The sequence below is a fragment of the Eumetopias jubatus genome, unplaced genomic scaffold (assembly GCF_037043125.1).
Source record: "Eumetopias jubatus isolate StellerSeaLion01/CBP00866 unplaced genomic scaffold, mEumJub1_p1.0 scaffold_4, whole genome shotgun sequence".
In the NCBI taxonomy this organism is placed as follows: domain Eukaryota; kingdom Metazoa; phylum Chordata; class Mammalia; order Carnivora; family Otariidae; genus Eumetopias; species Eumetopias jubatus.
In genome coordinates, this window is record NW_028274810.1 from 106481901 (window position 1) to 106503363 (window position 21463).

The following is a 21463-nucleotide window of genomic DNA, read 5'->3' on the forward strand; positions in this document are numbered from 1 at the left end:
GGGACTCCAGGATCATGACCTGAGCCGAAGGCCGTCGCTCAACCGACTGAGCCACCCCGGCGCCCTGATTTGAGTAAAACTGACATTCATTGGCTATTCCTAGTCTGTCTGCAGATGTGTAAGTTGATTCTGAACCCGCCCAGGGGGTGTCCTGGGCTCTAGGCTGGGGAGGGCCACAGTCCCGGTGACTTTCCCACACTGGAAAACTTGAAAATTACGTCAATAACTGTCTACATCTGAACCAAGTTTTATTTGCTTTATACCAAACAAAACTGGAGAACCGAAAGTGCGTTGTAAAAATGTGTGTGCCGCTTTCTTTCACCGGTTTGTGTTCAATGAACGCGAACCGTGTCCGTCCGCGTTCTCGTCCCTGGGGGACCGTCCTGCGTCTGCGCTCCCGAGCTGATTCCACGGCCGCTTCCTGTGGCCTCCCCAGTTTTCAGCATGAAGGGAGGGAAAAGCGAAGGTGTTCCTGCCCCCAAGAACTCAGGAAAATCGGTCTCCGTTCCACTCGCCCTCTTTATGCCCGAATTCGCCACAGTCTGCATTTTCCATTTCAAATGTCACTAATGTGGACGCCTATCTTCCGCTCTCTTCCCCGTCTCCGCGGCCCTCTGAAACCACGAAGGCCGGCGGGGTGCCGAGCGGGGCAGGGACAGGACCCGGGGGAGCGAGGGTAGGCGCGCGGCCCAACCAGGCGGCCCGGGGCGGCGGCGGCTCCGGGTCGGTGGGCGGAACCACCGAGGGAAGCCCAGGGCGGAAGTGACGTGAGGCCCGCGCGCCGGATCCCCTCGCTCCCGAGGCGGCGGCGGGCTCCGCCCTCGTGTGTCATCAGCCCGCGCCGACGCAGGAAGTGGCGACGCTACTGGCGCGCGCCGGGCGCTGTTTCTCCTCAGGCTCCGGGACCGGTAGCGGCGGCGGCGGCGGCGGCGGCGGCGGCGGCGGCGGCGGCGGCGGCAGCAGTGCAGGGGTGAGTGGCGGAGGGCCGGAACGAGCGGCGGGCGCAGCCAGCTCCCTGAGCTCTCGCGTCCGGGCGTCGCTTGCCGCCCCCCGTCGCCCCGCGCGGAGCTGGGGGTTGAGGCGGCGTCGGGCCCGAACCCCGGCTCGTGGCGGCTGAGCCCGGGGGGCGAGGGTCCCGGCGCCGCGGCCGTGTCGCAGCGCCCCACCCCGGCTCCCGGACCCTGTGACGGGGGCCGCGACCCTCCTGACGGCAAACCCCGTGCGCGGGGAGCAGCGGGGAGCGAGCTGCGGGCTCTGCACGGAGGATCTCACGTAGCCCCCCGCGGGGCCGCCCTTAGCTTTGGCGGAAAGGTAACCGGGGCGAGGGAGCTTGCCCAGGCCCGTGCGGGAGTGGCAGGAGTGTGACAGGGGTGCGAGCGCGGGCCCCGCGCCCCGCCGCGGGGCTCGCCCGGCAGCCGCGCGAGGCGGAGCCGGAGTTGCTGTGTCCTGACGGAGTTTCACTTCCCCTTCTCTCTGCAGCGTTTTGACTCCAATGGGTGATGAAAAGGACTCTTGGAAAGTGAAAACTTTAGATGAGATTCTTCAGGAAAAGAAACGACGGAAGGAACAAGAGGAGAAAGCAGAGATAAAACGCTTAAAAAATGTAAGCCGTGTTTTTTAAGTAAGTGGTTTTCTTAAAGGAGATTTAATTTCTTTGCCCTCGTTTTTCCGTTAGAACAACGCTTCTTCGGTGAAGTTCTTTTGTACTTCCAAATGTCGCAGGTGAGCCCAGAATCTATTCTAAAAATTAACAAAAACACTCAAATACTCAGTTTACAAGTTGAGGACAAATTGAGAACATGCTGCAGCTGTGTATAGACGGCAGGCTCTACATGGAGAATGAAGTACTTTGAGCCGACATTCGTTAGCACAGTTGGACTAATTTTTCTCATACTGATACTTTTCTGTCTGTGCCACCATCTCTGTGCTTAGTGTAGGAGGAAGTCACGTTGAAATTAATATTAACGTTTTATCTTTTCCTCCTTCGGTTTGCGTAGTAACATATTCAGAGAAACTTTTGGTAATTCTGAAAGGGATATCGGCAGAAGTACCTCTTCTGATAACATTGGTCACTGACCCTTGTTAACGATTGGTGAAATATCACGGAGTGTCTGGCATAGAACGTATCTTAGGGCTCAATTTCAGCTTACATAAACAACTAACATACTTGGCGTAGAGTCTAACATTCCTTGTCCTGTATGCTGGTTTCACATTTTTCATCTCAGGTTCTGAGTCTACAGCGAGTTTTAATTTTAGCATCATGTGATTTGACTGAAGGTTTTTTTTTTCATATTTTGTAACATTGGTCCATTCAAAGCATATGTGAAACTTTGTTTTTGGATGTTGGCAAGGTTTGATTATCATTTAAAAGACACTTATCTGTGAGGAAAATGACTTTCTCCTTGCTTTCTTAGTCTGATGACCGGGATTCCAAGCGGGATTCCCTTGAGGAGGGGGAGCTGAGGGACCACCGCATGGAGATAACGATACGGAACTCACCATACAGAAGAGAGGACTCCATGGAAGACAGGTGGGGGCGAGGTGTACAGCAGGGAAGGGCGTCCAGGCTGCACATGCACTTCACTGTGGAGGCCAGCTGGGTCCCACCGCATAGCAGGGGTCCTGTCTGACTTTTGTCAGTGTTACTTTGAAAACATTTGTAGTCATGACTTCAGATTTACCTCACAGTTGAGATAGACTCTGTGTGTTATCACTTGCCACCGCAACCCTGTTATGAAAATTGAATGAGTGTGTATCTCTTTCCTTGCAATTATCCTTCAGTTAAATCCACAAACTACGTTTGTTTATTTGTTTGTTTGTTTGTTTTTAAGGATTTTTATATTTTTGAGAGAGTGCAAGAGCAGGGGTAGGGGCAGTGGGAGAGGGAGAAGCAGATTCCCCACTGAGCAGGGAGCCCAACACTGGGCTCCACCCCAGGACCCTGGGATCGTGACCTGAGCCAAAGGCAGACATTTCACTGACTGAGCTGCCCAGGCGCCCCTCACGAACTACATTTAAATAATTGTTCTCTGTGCTTTTGATGATTAATAAAATCACTGCCTAAAATTGTGCACAGATAAACCACGCTAGAGTACTGAAGTATAGCGAGCAAGTCCTGTAAGCAGAAATGGTCCTACCCAGGCCTGTGTATTCCAACATTTTTCCCTGCACCACCTGATTCCTTCTTGTACCCATCATCAGCACCAGATTATCCATCATCAGATAATTAAAGCCAACCTAACCAGCAATTAAGGTACAGAGACATAGATCAAGAAGTCTCCCAGGATTTCAGTCATACAGGCAGTTGAAGATATTGTTGAGGGACCTTTTGGGGTCATTAAGTTTTATTAAAATTGTGGTGCCTTTTTTTTTGTTTAACAGCTTTGTTGGTATATAAGTGACAAATGCATATATATATGAAGTGTGCAGTTTGACATATTTGTACATACTTGTGCGGTTATGGTCAGGGTAATGGACATGTCTGTTGCCCCCTAAAGTTTCCTCAGAGAGGCATTGTTCCATATGGACGTGGATTTTTCACTTACACTTTTGATCTGAGTCTGTATTTGACAAGCAGTTTTGGCTTAAGTTTCATAGTTAATAATGTTTAAAATGATAGTTCAGATTGCACTCCTTTGTATTCTGAACGCTGCATGTTTCTGGGTTAGAGAAGCTCCACAGTACCCTGAGACTCCTTTCATCCCTCTCTCTAGCATGGTGTGATGCTGTTGTGTATTTCAGAGGAGAGGAAGATGACTCTTTGGCTATCAAACCACCGCAGCAAATGTCTCGGAAAGAAAAGGCTCATCACAGGAAAGATGAAAAGAGGAAAGAGAAACGTAGGCATCGTAGCCATTCAGCAGAAGGGGGTACAGAAGCTTTTTTTTTTAATTAAAATTTTTTTTTTTTTAAGTTTTTTGTTTGTTCATTTGGTTTGGGGTTTTCTTTTTTATTTTATTTTTTTGGTTTCCCGCTTAAGTGTGGTCTGTTTCCTATATCATGATCTGCTGCCTTCTCCAGAACACAATTGAAAGAGAAGAGAAAGTAAAATTTTAGCTGAAAGCATAAATTTATTGTAGATCATTCTGAATAGGTGTTTCATTTTTCTTCTGGTGTTTTTTCCCCTTGTTACATTGTCGTGGGTTAGTTCGTTTAAACGTTGTATTGTCTTAATTCAACAAATACAGGTATTTATTATGCAATTTTTATAGTAGTTCAGTGTTGAATTAACTGAAGGAAAAAAAGATGTTTGATGAAGTCCAAATGGGTTTGATCTCCTACCATTAAGAGGTTCTTAGGGGTGTTGGGAAACATGGCCCTGGCACCTGGTTTAAGTTTCGTGTTATCAATGCGGTTGATGAACATGGTTCTGTCACACAAGATGGAAATCCACCAGAAGGAGTTGAACTTTGTCCAGTGTTCTTTATGAATGATGATGTTGTTTAATTACGGAACTGGTGTACACCTGACCCCTGAACAGCACGGGCTGGAACTCCATGGTCCGCTTGCACACAGATGTTTCCTGGTAAATGCAGGACAGTGCCGTAAACACACTTTCCCTTCCTTCTAGTTCTTCTGATGATAGTCTCTTTTGTGTAGCTTACACAGTTTAAGAGTACAGTAGGGAACACGTGTGACACAAAAGATGTGTTGTCAGTAAAGCTTCTGGTCAGCAGTAGGCTGTAGTAGCTGACTGTTCAGGATTCATAATTACCCTTGGATTTCCGGCCACAGGGGTTGTCGGTGCCCCTGCCCTGTGTTCATTGGTCAGCTATAGTCCAATCATAGTTTATTTAATACAGAAAGTTGAAAAACAAGATGTAGTTACAATTCTATTCAGTGGTCACCACGTTGTTTTTCCCTGATTTGGAGGCTCCAAGTCATTAATTAAGTATTCTCTTCTTCACTGGGTATTTGCAAATTAAGTTTTGGGAGTTGGACCCCTTTGCATGACACTCTCTTCCTCCTTAGGGAAGCACGCTAGAGCAAAGGAGAAAGAGCGAGAGCACGAACGCCGGAAACGGCACCGAGAGGAGCAGGACAAGGCTCGCCGAGAGTGGGAGAGGCAGAAGAGGAGGGAGATGGCCCGGGAACACTCCAGAAGGGAGAGGTGAGCGAGCACAGTTTGCTAAGGAGCCTGAACGGAGCGCTCCTGGGGCCAGTAGGCCATCAGAGTGGCAGAAGAGACCATCTTGATACACAGTGACCCGGCAGCATAACACAGATGTGATGCAGAAGTGGTTTATGAGCCCAGAGTCATGATGCAGTAAACGTGGTGGTGCAAACCAAGAGATTTGTCCTGAAGGGATTGAGTTTTTACTGCATCTTGAAGACTGAAATGGGTGTGAATCTTCCTGAGAAAAGATAATGAAGGGAATGGAACTCTGTGTGTCGGTTTCTCCAGGTGGAGGCTGGTGAGGGAGGTACTCAGGAGCGAAGCCATGCTGGCAGTTGCTCGAGACCCCGTGTAAGAGTGTGACGTGGACCTGAAGGAAGGGGCCTTGCTGGCAGGAGCTGGGTCTGAGATGGGAATTCAGACACAGGGAATGAAGTTTTGGGGCCAAACACCTAACAGTGGAGAGGGAAAGGAAGGTAGAGGAGGGAGAAGTGATTTTCCTAGGCCTCTCAGCTGATGATGGGTGAGGGGGAGGAGGGACTGTAAATACCTCTGAGCTTGGTGCCTCAGGATGGGGCGTGCCTCGTGAGAGGAAGGGGAGCACTGTGTTCGAATCATAGGGAGGCGCTCTTGGAGATAGCCCAGTGCACGTATAGAAATCCTGACACAGAATCTGTACCCAAGAGAAGTCTAGTTTAGGGTAATTACTGGGCAAATATTTATTGAGTGTGTGCTCTGGACCAAGCTCTGTTCTAGATGGCCTAAGCCAGGAAAACTAAGGAAATACATTGCTTCGGGTTCTCTAATAGACTGTAGGCTGCAGGAATAGACTGGAGTTCTTTCAGACAGACAAAAGGAAATCCCAAGGGCTTGGTAGCAGCCTGGGAGCTGAGACACCAGACTCTCGGACATGTCTCCCAAGTACACCTCTGCGGGCTCAGATTCCCAGGAAAAAGCATCTGTTTAGCCCCAGATCTGTGATGTGAATAGTAGGGCCACCTGTGTATATTGAGGTCATTTCCAAAGAAAGCTGGTGGGTGGCCTGCTACAAGGAAGGGAGAAGTAGGGGGGTAGATGTGCCAACATTCCCAGGAGCCAAGGCTGAGGGCTCAACTGACGAAGATGTTACAAGAGCCTTTGTTCTCTCGTGGAGGCACTGTGGGACGAGCTGTCTTCAGGTAAAAGTCTGAGATCATGAGGTTAGCAGAGCTCTGTGTCCAGGTTCACTGCTAGCATGTGAAACACCCATGTTTGCCAGGCCCTGTGCTGACTCTGTTTAGGATGGGCTGACCCCACAGCTGTGCACACACAGCAGTAACTCCAAGGAAGCCAAGCCTGAAAATAAAAAACGTATGGGAAAAAAAACATCAGTGGCTGCACTCTAGTCGGGAGACAGAGTTCACAGATTAGCATGGCGTGTTGCCAAACAAATGGCAACTGAGAGAAAAAATGAGAATCCAAAGTTGCTACAGTATGTTATCTGAAATATCCAATTTTCTTTTCTTTTCTTTTCTTTTTTTTTTTTAAGATTTTGTTAGAGGAGCACCTGGGTTGCTTAGTCAGTTAAGCATCTGCCTTCAGCTCAGGTCATGATCCCAGGGTCCTGGGATGGAGCCCCACGTCAGTCTCCCTGCTCAGTGGGGAGTCTGCTTCTCCCTCTCCCTCTGCCTGCCACCTCCCCCACCCCGCTTGTGTTCTCTCTCTCGGTCAAATAAATAAAATCTTAAAAAAAAAAAAGTTTTGTTAGAGTGCCCCTGAAATATGTCCCAATTTTCAACAAAAAGGTTTTTTTGTTTTTTTTTTTTTTTTCAAAAAGTTTTGAGATATAAAAGAAATAGGAAAGTATGACCCTGTATCAAGGAAGAAAAGCATCAGTAGAAATCAAATGTTCCACATTAGCAAGGAATTTGAAACGGAGTGATAGAAATTATGCTTTCTAAAGAATGGAGAGAATTGACAAAAGATGAACAGAGCCTCAAAGATGAAAAACATTTGGGGCACCTGGGTGGCTTAGCCGGGATCCTGGGATCAAGCCCCACGTCAGGCTCTTTGCTCGGGAGGAGGCCTGCTTCTCCCTCTCCCACTCCTCCTGCCTGTGTTCCCTCTCTCGCTGTCTCTCTGTCAAATAAATGAATAAAATCTTGAAAAGAAAAGAAAAGAAAAACATTTATCTACACATCCTAGAAGCTCATACCCCAAGTAGGATAAATAAAGTGACATCACAGTGAAACGTGAAAGCCAAAGAGAAAATCTTGAAAGCAGGAGAAAAAATCTACATAGAAGGGAGGCTTCAGTGTGATTGAGGCTGACTTCTCAGAGTCAGTGGGGGCCAGAAGGTGGTGGAATGGCATGGTCCCACTGCGGAAAGAAAGCCTGGCAACCAGGAATTCTGTATCCAGCAAAACTGTTCTTCAAAAGTGAGGGGGAATAAGGAAGATAAACTGGTGGAATTCATTGTTAGCAAGACCTGCCTTAAATACTCAAGGAATACCTTCATGTTGAATGAAATGACAGCAGAAGGTATCAGGGAAGAAAAGGAAGAAGGAAGAAAAGACCACTGGAAATGGTAAAGGCTCAGGTTAACATAATAATCTATAAGTGTTTCTTCTCATGTCTTCTCTTAATTTCTAGAAGAAACACAGGATTGCATAAAACAGTGATTATTAAAATGCTCTCATGTGACACGTAGCATGTGTAGGCTGCACAGAGAAGGGAGGGCTGGAGCTGTGTCAGAGCAGAGCCTCTACATTCAGTGGAACGATAAGGTGCATACTTCCGTGCTGGAGCAACCACTAAGAAAATAACTAATAAAGTAATACAAACAGAGGAATTAACATGGTATTCTAAAAATCCTTATTTAAACCAAAAAGGGAGAAACAGGACCCAAAAAGACAGAAGGCATAAAATTAATAACAACAAAAAGTAAATTCAGCCAAATCCACGATTACGTGAACTGTGGAGTGTTTTCTATATCCCGGAGGAGAGGTCCTTTGATAGCAAAGCAAGATACAGTAAGTTGTCTGTAAGGAGAACCTCTGAGTCCAGGACAAAAACAGGTCAAAAGTAAACATATGGACAGAGATGTCCCATGCCCACAGCAGCTGCAGAGCACAAGTGGCTCAGGCGAGACATCAGAGTTACCTGACAGAAGTCAGACCGGCGCTGACACAGGCTTCCCAACGATGGAAGGGTCCATGCAGCAGAAAGAAGTGATGGTGGTGAACATGTCTGTGCCTGATAGCTGAAAGGGGAAATAGGCAGTTCATCAATTCTAGTTGGAAATTTCAATACCACGTTGTCATCATTGACAGAACTAGAGAAAAGGATATAAAACATCTGGAAAATAACCTGCACCAGCTCAGTCTCACTGACTTTGCATTTAGCACTCCACCCACAGCTGCAGAGTACACACTTGAGAGGGAACAATGTCCAACATAGATCATATGTGGGCCACACAAGTTCTGAATCTGAGAGAATTGAGATTGTACCAAGTACACCCTCTTACCCCAAAAGGATTAAAGTAGAAATCAACACAGAAAAAAAACCTGAGGACATGCTCAAATGGAAACCCAACAGTCCTTTCCTACATAACCTACGGCCCAAAGAAGAAATTAAAAGGAAAAACGGATGCCTGGGTGGCTCAGTCGGTTAAGCATCCGACTTGATCTCAACTCGGGTCTTGATCTCAGGGTGGTGAGTTCAAGCCCTGCGTTGGGCGCCTCACTGAACATGGAGTCTACTGGAGAAAAAAAATTTTTTTTTGAACTGAATGAAAACAAAAGGAGTGTGCCAAAAGTTAGTGATGCAGAAAAGGCTGTGCATGGAGTGAGATGTTTTGGCTTTTAAGCACTGATAACAGAGAAGGAAGTTGTCAGGTCAGCATCCGAGCTTCTGCAGAAAGCAGAACAGAGAAGCAGACTCAACCCAAAGCAAGCAGAAGGAACATCCACAGAATCCCAAGCAGACAGAAGCAGGTTCATGGGGCAGGCTAGGAGCTGGCCACAGGTGGGCGTGAAGGGGCCTGTCAGGTGATGGGCATGTTTTAAAACTGGCTTGTGGTGACGGTTGCACAATCCCATAAACTTATGAAAAATGGAGTACTGTGGTTGGATTTCATATGTTAAGTTACAGTTTTTATCTCACAACAGTTTGGACTCAGGCACTTAGAGAATAGTTTCTAGAAGCCCAGCCTTCTGCAGTGGTGACATCTGATGGGCTCCAAAGTTGTACAGTATTGGTGACTGGACCACGGGCTATGTTCCGTTTTCGCCATTGTTTTGCTCATTTCTGTTTGTGTGTACTGGTACTTACTTTTTTTTTTTTAATTAAATATATTAGCTTTTTATATTTGGACACGTAGGGACATGAAACTAACTGGCCAGTTTTCACTATCTGCCGCGTTGTGGTGCAGTTAGCCACACACACCGCAGTACTCGAATGACTCTTGCCGCCTTCATGAAGCAGCTTTCCCCGCTGCCCTTCACATATCACACTCAGGCCCGCTGACCTCCATGCCAGGCTGGGCTGGGGAATCGCCTGGGGGGTCCATCTGCCATAGAATCGAGTAAGGAGGGTCGACGGGGCCCCTGGCCTGAGTCTAGATCCTCCTCCCGACCTCCCTCAGCTGGACTCTTCTACCCCCTCTGTAGCCCCTGAAAACTTAGTGATAAAGGTGGATTTAAATTGTGGTGTCATCCATACCTAGCAGATCTGCTAAACGCATCTGGAAGCAGTAGGCTCATTCCTCATTGGCACTTAACTCATTGTGCTAGTGTTTTGCTTTATTATTATTATTTTTTAAGATTTTATTTATTTGTGGGATGACTGGGTGGCTCAGTCGGTTAAGCGGCTGGCTGCCTTCGGCTCAGGTCATGCTCTCGGGGTCCTGGGATTGAGTCCCACATCGGGCTCCCTGCTCCGCGGGAAGCTTGCTACTCCCTCTGCCTGCTGCTCCCCCTGCTTGTGCTCTCTTTCTCTAACAAATAAATGAAATCTTTAAAAAAAAAAAAGATTTTATTTATTTGAGGGGCGCCTGAGTGGCTCAGTCAGTGAAGCCTCTGCCTTCAGCTCAGGTCATGATCCCAGGGGCCCCCACATCGGGCTCCCTGCTCAGCGTGGAGTCTGCTTCTCCCTCTCCCTCTGCCTGCCGCTCCCCCTGCTTGTGCGTGAGTGCACGCACTCTCTCAATCCCTCTCCGTCAAGTAAATAAAAATGTTTAAAAAAAAAAAAGATTTTATTAGAACGCACAAACGGGTGCGGGGGGCAGAGAGAGGGAGACAAGCAGACTCTGCGCTAAACACGGAGCCTGACGTGGGGCTCAGTCTCACGACCCTGAAGTCATGACCCGAGCGAGCCGAAAGCCAGAGTCAGATGCTTGGGGCGCCGGGTGGCTCAGTCGTTTGGGCGGCTGCCTTTGGCTCGGGTCATGATTCCGGGGCCCTGGGATGGAGCCCCCCGCATCGGGCTCCCTGCTTGGCGGGGAGCCTGCTTTCCCTCTCCCTCTGCCTGCCTCTCTGCCTACTTGTGCTCTGTCTCTATCTCTGTTAAATGGATAAATGAGAATCTTTAAAAAAAAAAAAAAAAAAAGTCAGATGCTTAACTGACTGAGCCACCCAGGCGCCCCTAGCTTTACCCTGCTGTGGTTGTCAGGGTGTGTGCACGTCTGTCTTCTGCTTTTCAGCAGTCGTCCGTGGTTTGCATAATCTAAATGGACGGCTTTTAAATTTGAACAAAAAAGCACTCGGGGCAAAAAAGGAAAACGTGGTGTCTGTGGAGAGAGAGTTGGCCTGTGCTTGTTGCAGGGACCGCCTTGAGCAGCTGGAGAGGAAGCGGGAGAGAGAACGAAAGATGCGCGAGCAGCAGAAGGAGCAGCGGGAACAGAAGGAGCGGGAGCGGCGGGCCGAGGAGCGGCGCAAGGAGCGCGAGGCCCGGAGGGAAGGTGCGGGTGGGCGCCGCTCCCACGGGTGAGCCCAGGGCTGCGCCGGTGACGCTGAGGGACGGGGCGCTCAGGACGGCAGCCGAGCAAAGTGGGGACGGGCCGTGGGGCTCCGCAGTTAAGCCTGACCCGCGTAATTCCCTGCCGAGGAAGGCTGCGGCCGCCGCAGGTGCGAGGTGAGGGCGTGCGGCTGGGGCCTTCCCGGGCCTGGTGCTGGACAGCTGCGTCTGCGGCCCACGCTGGTCAGGCACAGGCTCGAAGAGGTGGGTCGTGGCCCCTTTTTGACCAATGGAGAAGAGTCTGGAAGGTCCCCATGGGTCCTCAGGGACAGCTCACAGCCTCCAGGCCTCTGTCACCAGGGCACGTGTGGTGCATCACCACCGGCAAGGGTGCGGGTGAGACCTGACCGAGCTGGGCCCCTGCCGGAGAGGACGCTGCCAGCTCCATGTCCCGCTGTGTTCTGTGCCCCAGTTTCTACGCATCACCGAACAATGAGAGAGGACTATGGCGACAAAGTGAAAGCAAGCCACTGGAGTCGCAGCCCGCTCCGGCCACCCCGAGAGAGGTTTGAGCTGACAGACGGCCGGAAGCCAGGTGAGGGTGCACAGTGCACGTCTGGGGGCCGGCATGGCATGGCACTCCGCTGACAGCTGTTTTAGCACAAGCACTTGGTGTTTTTGTGTACGATGAGATGATACGCTCCGGTTGTCCCGTGTCACGTGACGGGGCTGTCACTTGTGTGAAGTACGTTTGTGTCTGTCGGTGGGGACGTTTGCCACGGTGTCTTCCAGCTCAGCTGGGGGGAGCCGTGCGTCACGCAGACCAGTTAGTCTCTGCGTGGAAGACGCCGTCGGGGCTTGTTTATTGTAAGGCACTTGCCACGTTCACCTTCGGTGGTTTGTTCCACAAGTAAAAGAAGAGAAAATGGAAGAGAGAGACCTGCTGTCCGACCTACAAGACGTCAGCGACAGCGAGAGGAAAACCAGCTCCGCCGAGTCCTCGTCAGGTAGGCGCTGGCTCCGCCGCCGCGCGGGGAGGGCCCACCGGTCCCCACCGTGCACTTCCGGCTCTTTTCTTCCCGAAGCGGAGTCGGGGTCGGGCTCGGAGGAGGAGGAGGAGGAAGAGGAGGAGGAGGAGGAGGAGGAGGAGGAGGAGGAGGGGAGCAGCAGCGAAGACTCGGAGGAGGAGGAGGAGGAGGAGGAGGAGGAGACCGGGAGCAACTCCGAGGACGCGTCCGGACAGTCGGCTGGTGAGGGCACAGGGCCCGGCGGTTGCGCTCGGTGTCTAGAACCTGCACAGAAACCGTTTGAGCTCTCAATTTAAAATATTTCCGAACAGAAAATGCCTTGGTATCTGGGACTCACATGAGACCCTAAAATGGACGGTTTACAGCGGCTCTTGCTTCCGGGTAGCTAAAGCAGACCCTTGTTTGTGCTCGTGGGGGTTCTGAACGGCCCTGCAGGTCTGAGCAGACGCCCGCTGTCTCTTGCAGAGGAAGTGAGCGAGGACGAGATGAGTGAGGACGGGGAGCGGGAGAGCGAGAACCACGTCCTGGTCGGTGAGTGGCACCCCCCTGGGCGGGCCTTCCCTCGGCTGCCCCTCAGCGACCGTGACCCTTTCTAAAGCCAGTAGATCACCATCTTGTGTGCGCGGCCCTCCCCCGAGGCGCAGGCAGCCGACTCCGAGAGACGCGCTTGTGACCGCGGAGGGCCAGCACCCCTGACCAGGGACAGTGCTAAGTCAGTGTCATCCTCAGCGTCCCAGTGGCTTAGACACGGCAGGGAGGTGCCCTCCGCCCTGGCCTCTGAGCTGCGCTCCATCCGCAGGGCGGGCACTTCCCGTAGGCAGCAGCCGGGCCATGCCCTCGGGGGCCTGACAGGCCGCCCTTGAGCCCTGGCCCCAGTCAGTGGCTCCCAGTGCTCACGGCTGAGGTGGCGAGCCCCAGGACCCCCCCCGGTGCCCTCTGTCCAGAGCGGTGGGGTACGCAGCTGTGTGCAGCACCTGGGGTCTCTCCCGTGCGGCTCTGCTGGGCACTCGGTGTCCCCCCCACCCCAGAGCAGGAGAGGGGTGATGACCCTGCTTATTCCTGCTTCCACAGTTGGGTTTAACATTTGAAGTTCCAGAGTCCCGATTTGACCGAGACTCCGGAGACAGCGAGGACGGGGAGGAAGAAGCCGGCGAGGGCACCCCGCAGAGCAGCGCCCTGACTGAGGGCGACTTCGTGCCCGACTCTCCTGCCTTGTCACCCATTGAACTCAAACAAGAGCTGCCCAAGTACCTCCCTGCCCTGCAGGTCAGGCGTCCCCCACCCCAGGGCTGGCTCGACTTTGCCGACGGTGGACAGGGCTGGGGGCTGAGAGCGTGAGCGGGGCCCCTGGTGTGGCCATCTGCCGCCGGGGTCACCTGTGCCTCGAGGGAAGGTGCCGGGGCTTCGGTGGTGTGCTGCCGCGGGCGTTCCTGTCCCCGTTGTTAGCGCAGGGCGGCCAGGCCTGGCTCTGGCTCAGGAGGACATGCCCGGGACCAGGTTGTGTCCACGTTGGTTTTATTTCTTAAGCCAAGAGCATGTGCTCACTGAAGAAGCCGGGAGGAGGGCTGCTGCTGGCCCTGCCACCAGACACGTTCTGGGCAGGGACTGCTGCACCAGCTCAAGCAGGTGTGAGCGTGGCCACGGCTGCTGTGTCCCCACGGTGTGCTTCCTTGCAGGGCTGTCGGAGCGTGGAGGAATTCCAGTGCCTGAATAGGATCGAAGAAGGCACTTACGGGGTGGTGTACAGAGCAAAGGACAAGAAAACAGGTGCGTGCAGTATCAAGTGAGCCCCCGAGGTGGGAAGGGCAAATGCGGGACAGGACCCAGGCGGCACAGAAGACCTGTCCTCGGGCAGGAAGGAGTTTCTCCTGAGGAGCATTGTCTTTGGGTGCACCCACCGCCCTTTCTTAGGCCCAGCCTGGCGTTTGCTGGGCCCACATGCGGGCTCTGGGAGGGAGGGAGGCAGGGCGTCTTGCTCCAGCCACAGCCAGCTTGCAGGGACTGAGATCCAGGCCTGGACTGAGATCCAAGCCTGGGCCATCCTGACCCTTGGCACCCTCAGTATCAAGGTCACTGAACACACAGTTCCTATAGTTCCTACTCTGCTGAGAGTCTTCCCTCCCCAGATGCCCGGTCATGGCCTTGCCTTACCTGGCAAGCACGGGCCCCTGAGCAGTTGACTCCTTGATGTCTGTGGAGTCCAGAGGTCAGCCTGACTGTAGGCTCTGCTGCTTGCTTGTGACGGCAGGTGCCTCGGCTCCAGAAGGGACTGTGGAGTCTGCTTTGAGTGCTAGCACCTGAGCAGGCGTGTGAATCGTGGACCAGAAGCTTCCCTACCGCCCACATCTGGGTCTTGGAAACTCAGGGAGGCCACCTGAGATCCTGAGACCCTGATGAATGTTTCCGTGTTGGGATGTTGAGGTTTGCCGTGTCTCCTGGCGAATCACAGTAGGGCTAGAGAGAGAAATGGGACAGTCCTCCTTAGCTGTTTTGGACAAAAGCTGGTCTGGAAATAGGCCTCATGTTTCTGTCAGGCAACAGGGTTGGGTTTTTTTCTGGGTGCTGACATGTTACGGGACTTTCCAGTTAAAACAAGACTTCTCGGTGCACAACAAGTGCTTCCCAAGCCCCAGGCAAGTGTGTGTTTGTGGAAGGTTTGCTCAACCTGTCTTTGAATTGTTTTCAGATGAAATTGTGGCTTTGAAGCGGCTGAAGATGGAGAAGGAGAAAGAGGGCTTTCCAATCACATCTCTGAGGGAGATCAACACCATCCTCAAGGCGCAGCACCCCAACATCGTCACGGTCAGGGTAAGGCAGCGCCAGCCTGTGCCCCGAGAGCAGCCTGTGAGTCACACTTAACCCGTGTTGTGCAGAAACGAGGCGCGAGCCCCCTCACCCCAGATGTCAGTCCCTTGATGGTCATCGCACTTTACAGGCCCTTGCCGTCTCTGCATGTCTGTACTCCTGGAGTCGGTGGTTGCAGAGGTGGGGCCTGGAGGTGAGCATGGCGCCCACAAACTTTTGTTTTTTAGGAAATAGTCGTGGGCAGCAACATGGACAAGATCTACATCGTGATGAACTACGTGGAGCACGACCTCAAGAGCCTGATGGAGACCATGAAACAGCCGTTCTTGCCAGGTGGGGCCCCTAGGCACTCCTACGGATGCAGCCCTCTGGCGTCCCCCACGAGGAACATCCCACCCGTGGGCTGCCCGGCTGCTGGTGGTGTCCCTGACCTTGTGACTCAGCCCGTCACACCGTGTGCGTGAGTGTGTGTGCGTGGGAGGGCCCTGCTGAGCTGGGAGCGCTCCTGGGGTGAATGCACCCCAAGAAGCCTGGTCGCTGCTGAGGCAAGCAGATGACCTAGGACAGTAACCCACTGCCCTCTAGGGGAGGTGAAGACCCTGATGATCCAGCTGCTGCGTGGTGTGAAACATCTGCATGACAACTGGATCCTGCACCGGGACCTGAAGACCTCCAACCTGCTGCTGAGCCACGCTGGCATCCTCAAGGTGAGCCCCCACGGCTCACCCCACAGGGCGCCCGACACCCGGGCCTCAGAGGTCTGCCCACAGCCTGCCCTCCATCGTTGCAGGTCGGCGACTTCGGGCTGGCAAGGGAATACGGGTCCCCTCTGAAGGCCTACACTCCAGTCGTGGTGACCCTGTGGTACCGTGCCCCAGAGCTGCTGCTTGGCGCCAAGGTGAGTGCTGGGGGCTGGGGGGCCTAACCCGTGTTTGCTGCCCCACCAGCCCCCTGAGTGCACCCCTGGCCTCCCAGGAGTACTCCACGGCTGTGGACATGTGGTCGGTGGGCTGCATCTTTGGGGAGCTGCTGACTCAGAAGCCGCTATTCCCTGGGAAGTCGGAAATCGATCAGATCAACAAAGTGTTTAAGGTGCGTCTGTGGCTTCCGCCCGTGGGGCGCCCTGGCAGGTATGTGCAGGCCCCCCGGAGCAGACCCCTCCCCCGCAGGCTGTGGCCGTTCTGAGACTTGCCTGTCTGTCTCTCTCTCTTAGGACCTGGGGACCCCCAGTGAGAAAATCTGGCCTGGCTACAATGACCTCCCCGCGGTCAAGAAGATGACCTTCACCGAATATCCCTATAACAATCTCCGTAAACGCTTTGGGGCGCTGCTCTCAGACCAGGGCTTTGACCTCATGAACAAGTGTGTCAACCTGTGGGCGCCCCGCCCCCCACCCCCGCCCCCGTGCTGGGTACCAAGTGCTCTTGTTCCCCCAGGTTCCTGACCTACTTCCCTGGGCGGAGAGTCAGTGCCGAGGACGGCCTCAAGCATGAGTACTTCCGAGAGACCCCCCTCCCCATCGACCCCTCCATGTTCCCCACGTGGCCCGCCAAGAGTGAGCAGCAAAGGGTGAAGCGTGGCACGAGCCCACGGCCCCCAGAGGGAGGCCTGGGCTATAGCCAGCTGGTGAGGGGCAGGGCCGGCAGAGGAGGGAAGGGGGGTGGGGGCTCCCCGGGGCAGGGCTGGCGCAGCCAGGGCCCCACAGCACCACTTGCTCCCCAGGGCGACGACGATTTGAAGGAGACGGGTTTCCACCTCACGACCACAAACCAGGGAGCCTCGGCCGCGGGGCCCGGCTTCAGCCTCAAGTTCTGAGGGTCGGCACAGAGCCTGCACCAGCCCTGCGGGGGCTGCCCGGTGCGACTCAGCCGGGCCCCGGGCCGGTGCCGGAGGCAACGTGTGCGGCCAGACCCGGGCCCTGCTCTGAGCGGACACAGCCGGCGTGGCCGTGGGTCTCCACCTCAAGTCTCAGACTGCCCGTCTGTTTGCTTTTCCACGTTTTATTTTTATTTTATCTTGGCTTGTAAATTTGTAGAATTAAATCACATTTTCCTTGTGGAAGGAAAGGCTGTATTTTTTTTAGATGTGTCAGACTTGCCCTGCAAGGAGTGGGCGGGCATCCGTTGGCGGCCGGTGTGGACAGCATACCCCCGGACACGCAGACTCACGTGGTCACCACCGGGGGCTGTGCCACGAGGGTCCTGGCCTTGATGTGGAATGGGGCGGGGGTGGGAGGCAGAATTTTTCTACTTTAATCTTCAGGCCCCTGCTTCACACCTTCCTGCCCCTCACTCAAGGCATCCATGGCCCCCCAGAGCCGGGCATGCGAGCTCTTGGCCACGGTGGGTTTTGCGCGAGGTTGTTAACACGTTTTAAGATGCAGTAAAATAGTCTTGGAGGAAGGCTCTGGCATGTCCTTTCCACAGCTGGCCCCTGGCAGACTAGTCGTGCGCTCGCGCCGCCTGGGGGGCCTCAGGCCCGCATTCTCGGGGGAGGACGGGGGGAGAGGGTGGCCTTGACCCCATGTTGCCGGGTTCTTCCTGGCCCGCCAGGTCTCCGGCTCCCGGTCTAGCTGGACAGGGCGTCACTCTGGCAAAGGGGGGTGCTTGCCAGTGCCTGGGGCGTCTGCCTGCCCCACGTCCCTTCTGGTGGCACCACCAGCCTCCTCCCCCAACTGCTGTCTGGGCTTTCGCTCCCGGGCCTCACTTGCCCCAACCCCCATCCCACTCCCTCTGGAGGCCTTGCAGGCATAGTGGCCTGCCCTTCTCAGCCTTCCTGCCTCACCCCAACCCTGAGCAAACCCAAGACCCACCAGGGACCCCGGACTCCTTGGGCTCAGCCTGCTCTCCCAGAGATGCTGTTTACATTTGGGCCTTAGTTTACCCCATTTCTCCAGGACCAGCCAGGAAAAACCCTCTTTGGTCTTAGCCTCTCAGAACCGCATCCTCACCCTCAAGGAACTGTGGGGAAATCGGCTCCCCACATCAACCTGAGCACAGGCTGAGTGCCCCCCCTCCACGGGGCCCAAGGCTGGCCACCCTCCCTCCCAAGAAAGGGTGCGCAGACTTCATTGAGAAAGTGCTTTATCAGCAGCCTCAGCCCCGCAGCGCGCTCAGCCCCGCACTCGGACTCGCCAGGAGTAGGTGCTGAGCACACGCTGCCGCCGGCGCACCACACACGTGTACGTGCCCTCGTTGATGGCATTGGCGATGATGCTCAGGTGTGCCTCGCCCAGCGCCAGGTAGCCGGGGTAGGAGAACTCCAGGGGTTCCTGGTCCTTGTACCAGCTGCGGGGAGGGTGGCAGGGCTGGGCAGGGTCCCGAGCCCCCGCTGCCCACCCTCGGGGGGTCATGGGGCACGGCCACTCACTACACTTTGCCTTTCTTGTGGAGGATCTTCTGGCCACAGCGGAAGGTCACATTCCGGCCCTCAGGCACCAGCCTGGTCTTGGTCCTGGGTGGTGGTGCAGTGGCGGCCACCGTGGGGAAGGGAAACTCTGCTTGGCAGCGGAAGGGGGCGGGGTCAGAGGGCCACATCAGTGTCCCCCCCCCCACTCCCCCCGACCAGAGCCATGCCCCATGCCCAGAGTGGGGACCCGGCCTCACCGTAGCAGAAGTCACAGCTGCTGGGGCAGAGCCTCTTCATAAGCCTCCGGCGGGTGTCACAGAAGCCCCTCCGAGCCCAGGATGTGCACACGAACAGCCGGTCCAGGCAGCCTGCCGGAGGGCATGGTGGCCTTAGGGCCGGCCCACCAGCCTGCCCGCTAGCCCGCCCCCCCCCCCACAGCACTCACCGTAGAGTCGGTGCAGCCCCCACAGCTCGTCCTGTGACAGCGTCTTCCAGCCACGCAGAGTGGCATTGAGGTGCATGAGCGCCCGGCCATGCTGCGAGTGCATCAGGCCCAGCGCGTGGCCAATCTCGTGGGCCGCCACGTGCACCAGGTCGGTGAGCCAAACGCCTGCAGGTCCGGCGGGTCAGCCCCTCGAACCCTGGCCCAGCCCGCCCCACTCTGCCGGCAAGCCGTGCTTGCCGTGGCCACATCTGCTGCACTGTGGCCACGGAGCCTCCCTCAGCACAGCCATGGGAAGATAAGAATGTTCCAGAGGCAGTGAGCTCGGTGCCCAGGAATGTAGCTCCAGCTCCGTCTCCAGCAGCAGGGGGCGGGGGCGGGGGGCGGGGTGCTCAGGGCTCCTGGAACCCAGGCCTATGGCCGCCTCCCAGCACCCCCCTTCCTGCCTACTTGACCCCAAATCACAGCCACCCCCCCCAAAGCCCTCTTGCTGTGCCCACCGTGGTGCACAGGGCCCCACAGGAGGCCAGGCCATCACCTTTCTTCCAGCTGTAGCGCGTGGGGCCCAGGACCCAGTATTCGCTGTCATCGAAGTGGATGCCGCCGTGCGGAGGGAAGAAGGCATGAGCCAGCTCGCCTGTTGGGCCATCAAAGCAGTGGTGCAGTGCGGAGACCAGGCAATCCGTGTGGTTGACCGGGTAGAAGCCTGGGGGAGCACAGGGCTGAGAGGGGGCCGCGGGGCCAGGTGGGGGCGGGGGCACGGCGCCCACCTATGCGGAGGTCGCTGGGCTGCTCAGGGGCCACCTCTCGGAAGCTGAAGGGGGACACGTCACTCCACATGCGGAAGGCGGTGGCCAGGCCCCGCCGGGTCTCCCTGGGGCTCAGCAGGTTCCGTGGGAAGGAGAGGATCCTGGGATGGAGACTCAGGTCAGGGGTGGTGGCCAGGCTCCCCCCCCCCCACCATCCTGGGCCTTGGTCACACCTGTAGGTGAGGTTGAAGTGGTCCCAGCGCAGCCTGGCTGGGGTCAGCGTGTAGCGGCGTCTGCGGGGCCCCTGGAGGGGCAGAGGACCGGGTCCTGGGGTGGCGAAGACACCAGCGGGGTAGGGTGCGGCGATGTCTCCCTTCAAGGAAAGCGAGTGCTCGTGGGGACGGAGCAGGGATCATCCCCACGTCTGAAAACACTCGGAAAAAGAACTAAAGAAAACAGGGCGGGTGCGTGGTTCAGGGAGCGTTGAAATTCCCTCCCTCGGTCTTTCTGCGTTTCCAGGTTTTCTACCCCAGTCTGCTGCTTTTACAGCCAGGAAAAAAAAGGTTACTAACCACAGGCCAGGTCGGAGTGGGCGGAGCCGGAGGCCCGATGCTGGCTTCCCCCTCCTCCTGCACCGCCCCCCACTCCCGCCCCGGGACACGCAGGCTCTTGGACCCCCCCCCCCGGGCGCCCACCCCTCTGCCCATCCCCACCCGCTCTCACCTGCGCCGCGCTGGCCCCCAGCCGGGCCGCCGGGGCCCCGAGCCGGGCCAGCAGCAGGAGCACCGGCAGCAGGCACAGGGCGCCCAGCACGGCTTCCAGCCGGCGAGCCTGGGCTCGGGCCCCCGACGCCGCCAAGGACATGCAGGCCCCGAGGCCCATGGCGCCTGCGGACTCGCTGTCGGGGCCTAGCGCCCAGTGGGGCTGCGCGGGGAGGCGCTGTGAGCAGCTCGGGTTACAGGGGTGGGTGCAGGGGGAGGCGCGTGCCCCTGAAGGGAACCAGCTGGCCGTCCGTCCCCGCTGTCAGGACAGCCCGGCCGCCAGCCTGGGGTGCGGACCCGGGGCCTGCGGGTCGGTGGCAGCAGCATGGGCAGGGCCTGCTGGGCGGGGTCACTTGGGGAGGGGGGGCGAGGAGGGACCGGCAGCGAGGGAAGGAATAGATGTCAGAGGCTCAGGCTGAAGGAAGGGTAGTCAGTTGGGGTCCTGAGACCAGCTTTTGTCCTGGATGGAATTCCTCCAGCCCCCTGGAGGCTGCACGAGACCTGGGAGCGGAGCTTCCATTCTAGGCGACTCAGGACCTGTCCCTGCCCGCGCGGCTGCCTGACCGGGTGCCCCAGAGAGGGGTGGGGATGAGGAGAGTGAGTACTGGGCGCCGGGGGGGGGGGGGGCGGGGTGAGAGGCAGGGGAGGGGGCAGGCGGCATGGGGACAGCGCTACAGAGGATCAGGCTGTGGGCGCTGGAGAGAAGAGATCCCACGGGGAGTAGAAGGGAAGCGAATGAAGTGCGGGGTGGGGTGGGGAGCCAGGAACCCCTGGCTGGAGCCAAGGGCTGGAGTGGGCCTGGGTGGGGAGGCAGGGGAGCAGTGTCCTGAGGCCGGAAGCCTCGACGGGACGGCCTGCAGGCTGGAGGAGCTGAGCCAGGCGGGAGGGTGGCGGGAGGGTGGCGGGAGGGTGGCGAGGGCTCCTCCGGGCTGGGGGAACTGGGCCCCAGGAGGCCTGAGAGGGTGAGAGCAGGCGGGGATTGGTGGGGGGAGGGAGTAGAGAGGCAGAAGGCCAGACCCGGCCGGGGGGCTTGGCGTTCCGCTCTCCATCCAGGCCTTGCGCCCAGAGTGACGGCAGCACACCAGGCCAGCGGGGTCAGCGCCAAGTTGCTGGCCCACAGCCGGGAGACTGGCGGCGGGGGGGCATTTCGGGTGGTTCTTGGAAAGCGCCCTGCCTGGCCGCTGAGCCCAGCTGAGTGAGAGCTGCGCCCCGCTCTTCATGGCTAAATATTTGCCCCAACAAACTGCTGCCTTCCGCCCTGTGTCCGCCCTCTCTTCAGC

The 21463-nt window shown here is 56.0% G+C and overlaps 2 protein-coding genes across 5 annotated transcripts; one reads left to right on the forward strand and one right to left on the reverse strand.

The window, feature by feature from the left end:
* The first annotated feature begins 848 nt into the window (after positions 1-848).
* CDK11B (cyclin dependent kinase 11B) lies at positions 849-16949 on the forward strand. Of its 4 annotated transcripts, none has more exons than XM_028108240.2 (20): positions 849-970; positions 1480-1603; positions 2415-2530; positions 3742-3869; positions 4972-5110; positions 10918-11054; positions 11523-11645; positions 11962-12057; positions 12136-12300; positions 12544-12609; positions 13169-13344; positions 13755-13845; positions 14765-14886; positions 15111-15216; positions 15469-15590; positions 15674-15781; positions 15859-15975; positions 16097-16245; positions 16320-16509; positions 16606-16949. In XM_028108240.2, the coding sequence occupies exons 2-20, from the start codon at positions 1493-1495 to the stop codon at positions 16696-16698; spliced, it is 2355 nt and encodes a 784-aa protein (XP_027964041.1). In that variant the 5' UTR covers positions 849-970; positions 1480-1492; the 3' UTR covers positions 16699-16949. The 4 variants fall into 4 exon arrangements, with proteins under 4 accessions (XP_027964041.1, XP_027964040.1, XP_027964043.1 ...); XM_028108239.2 differs by lacking the exon at positions 849-970 and adding an exon at positions 996-1311; XM_028108242.2 differs by lacking the exons at positions 849-970; positions 1480-1603 and having other exon boundaries at positions 2444-2530; positions 3714-3869.
* A 1033-nt stretch (positions 16950-17982) lies between these two features.
* MMP23B (matrix metallopeptidase 23B) lies at positions 17983-20439 on the reverse strand. Its single transcript, XM_028108535.2, has 8 exons — positions 20146-20439; positions 19656-19795; positions 19444-19583; positions 19212-19379; positions 18677-18841; positions 18489-18599; positions 18253-18379; positions 17983-18170 (listed from the first exon to the last, which is right to left on the reverse strand). The coding sequence occupies exons 1-8, from the start codon at positions 20302-20304 to the stop codon at positions 17996-17998; spliced, it is 1185 nt and encodes a 394-aa protein (XP_027964336.1). The 5' UTR covers positions 20305-20439; the 3' UTR covers positions 17983-17995.
* Positions 20440-21463: the final 1024 nt, after the last annotated feature.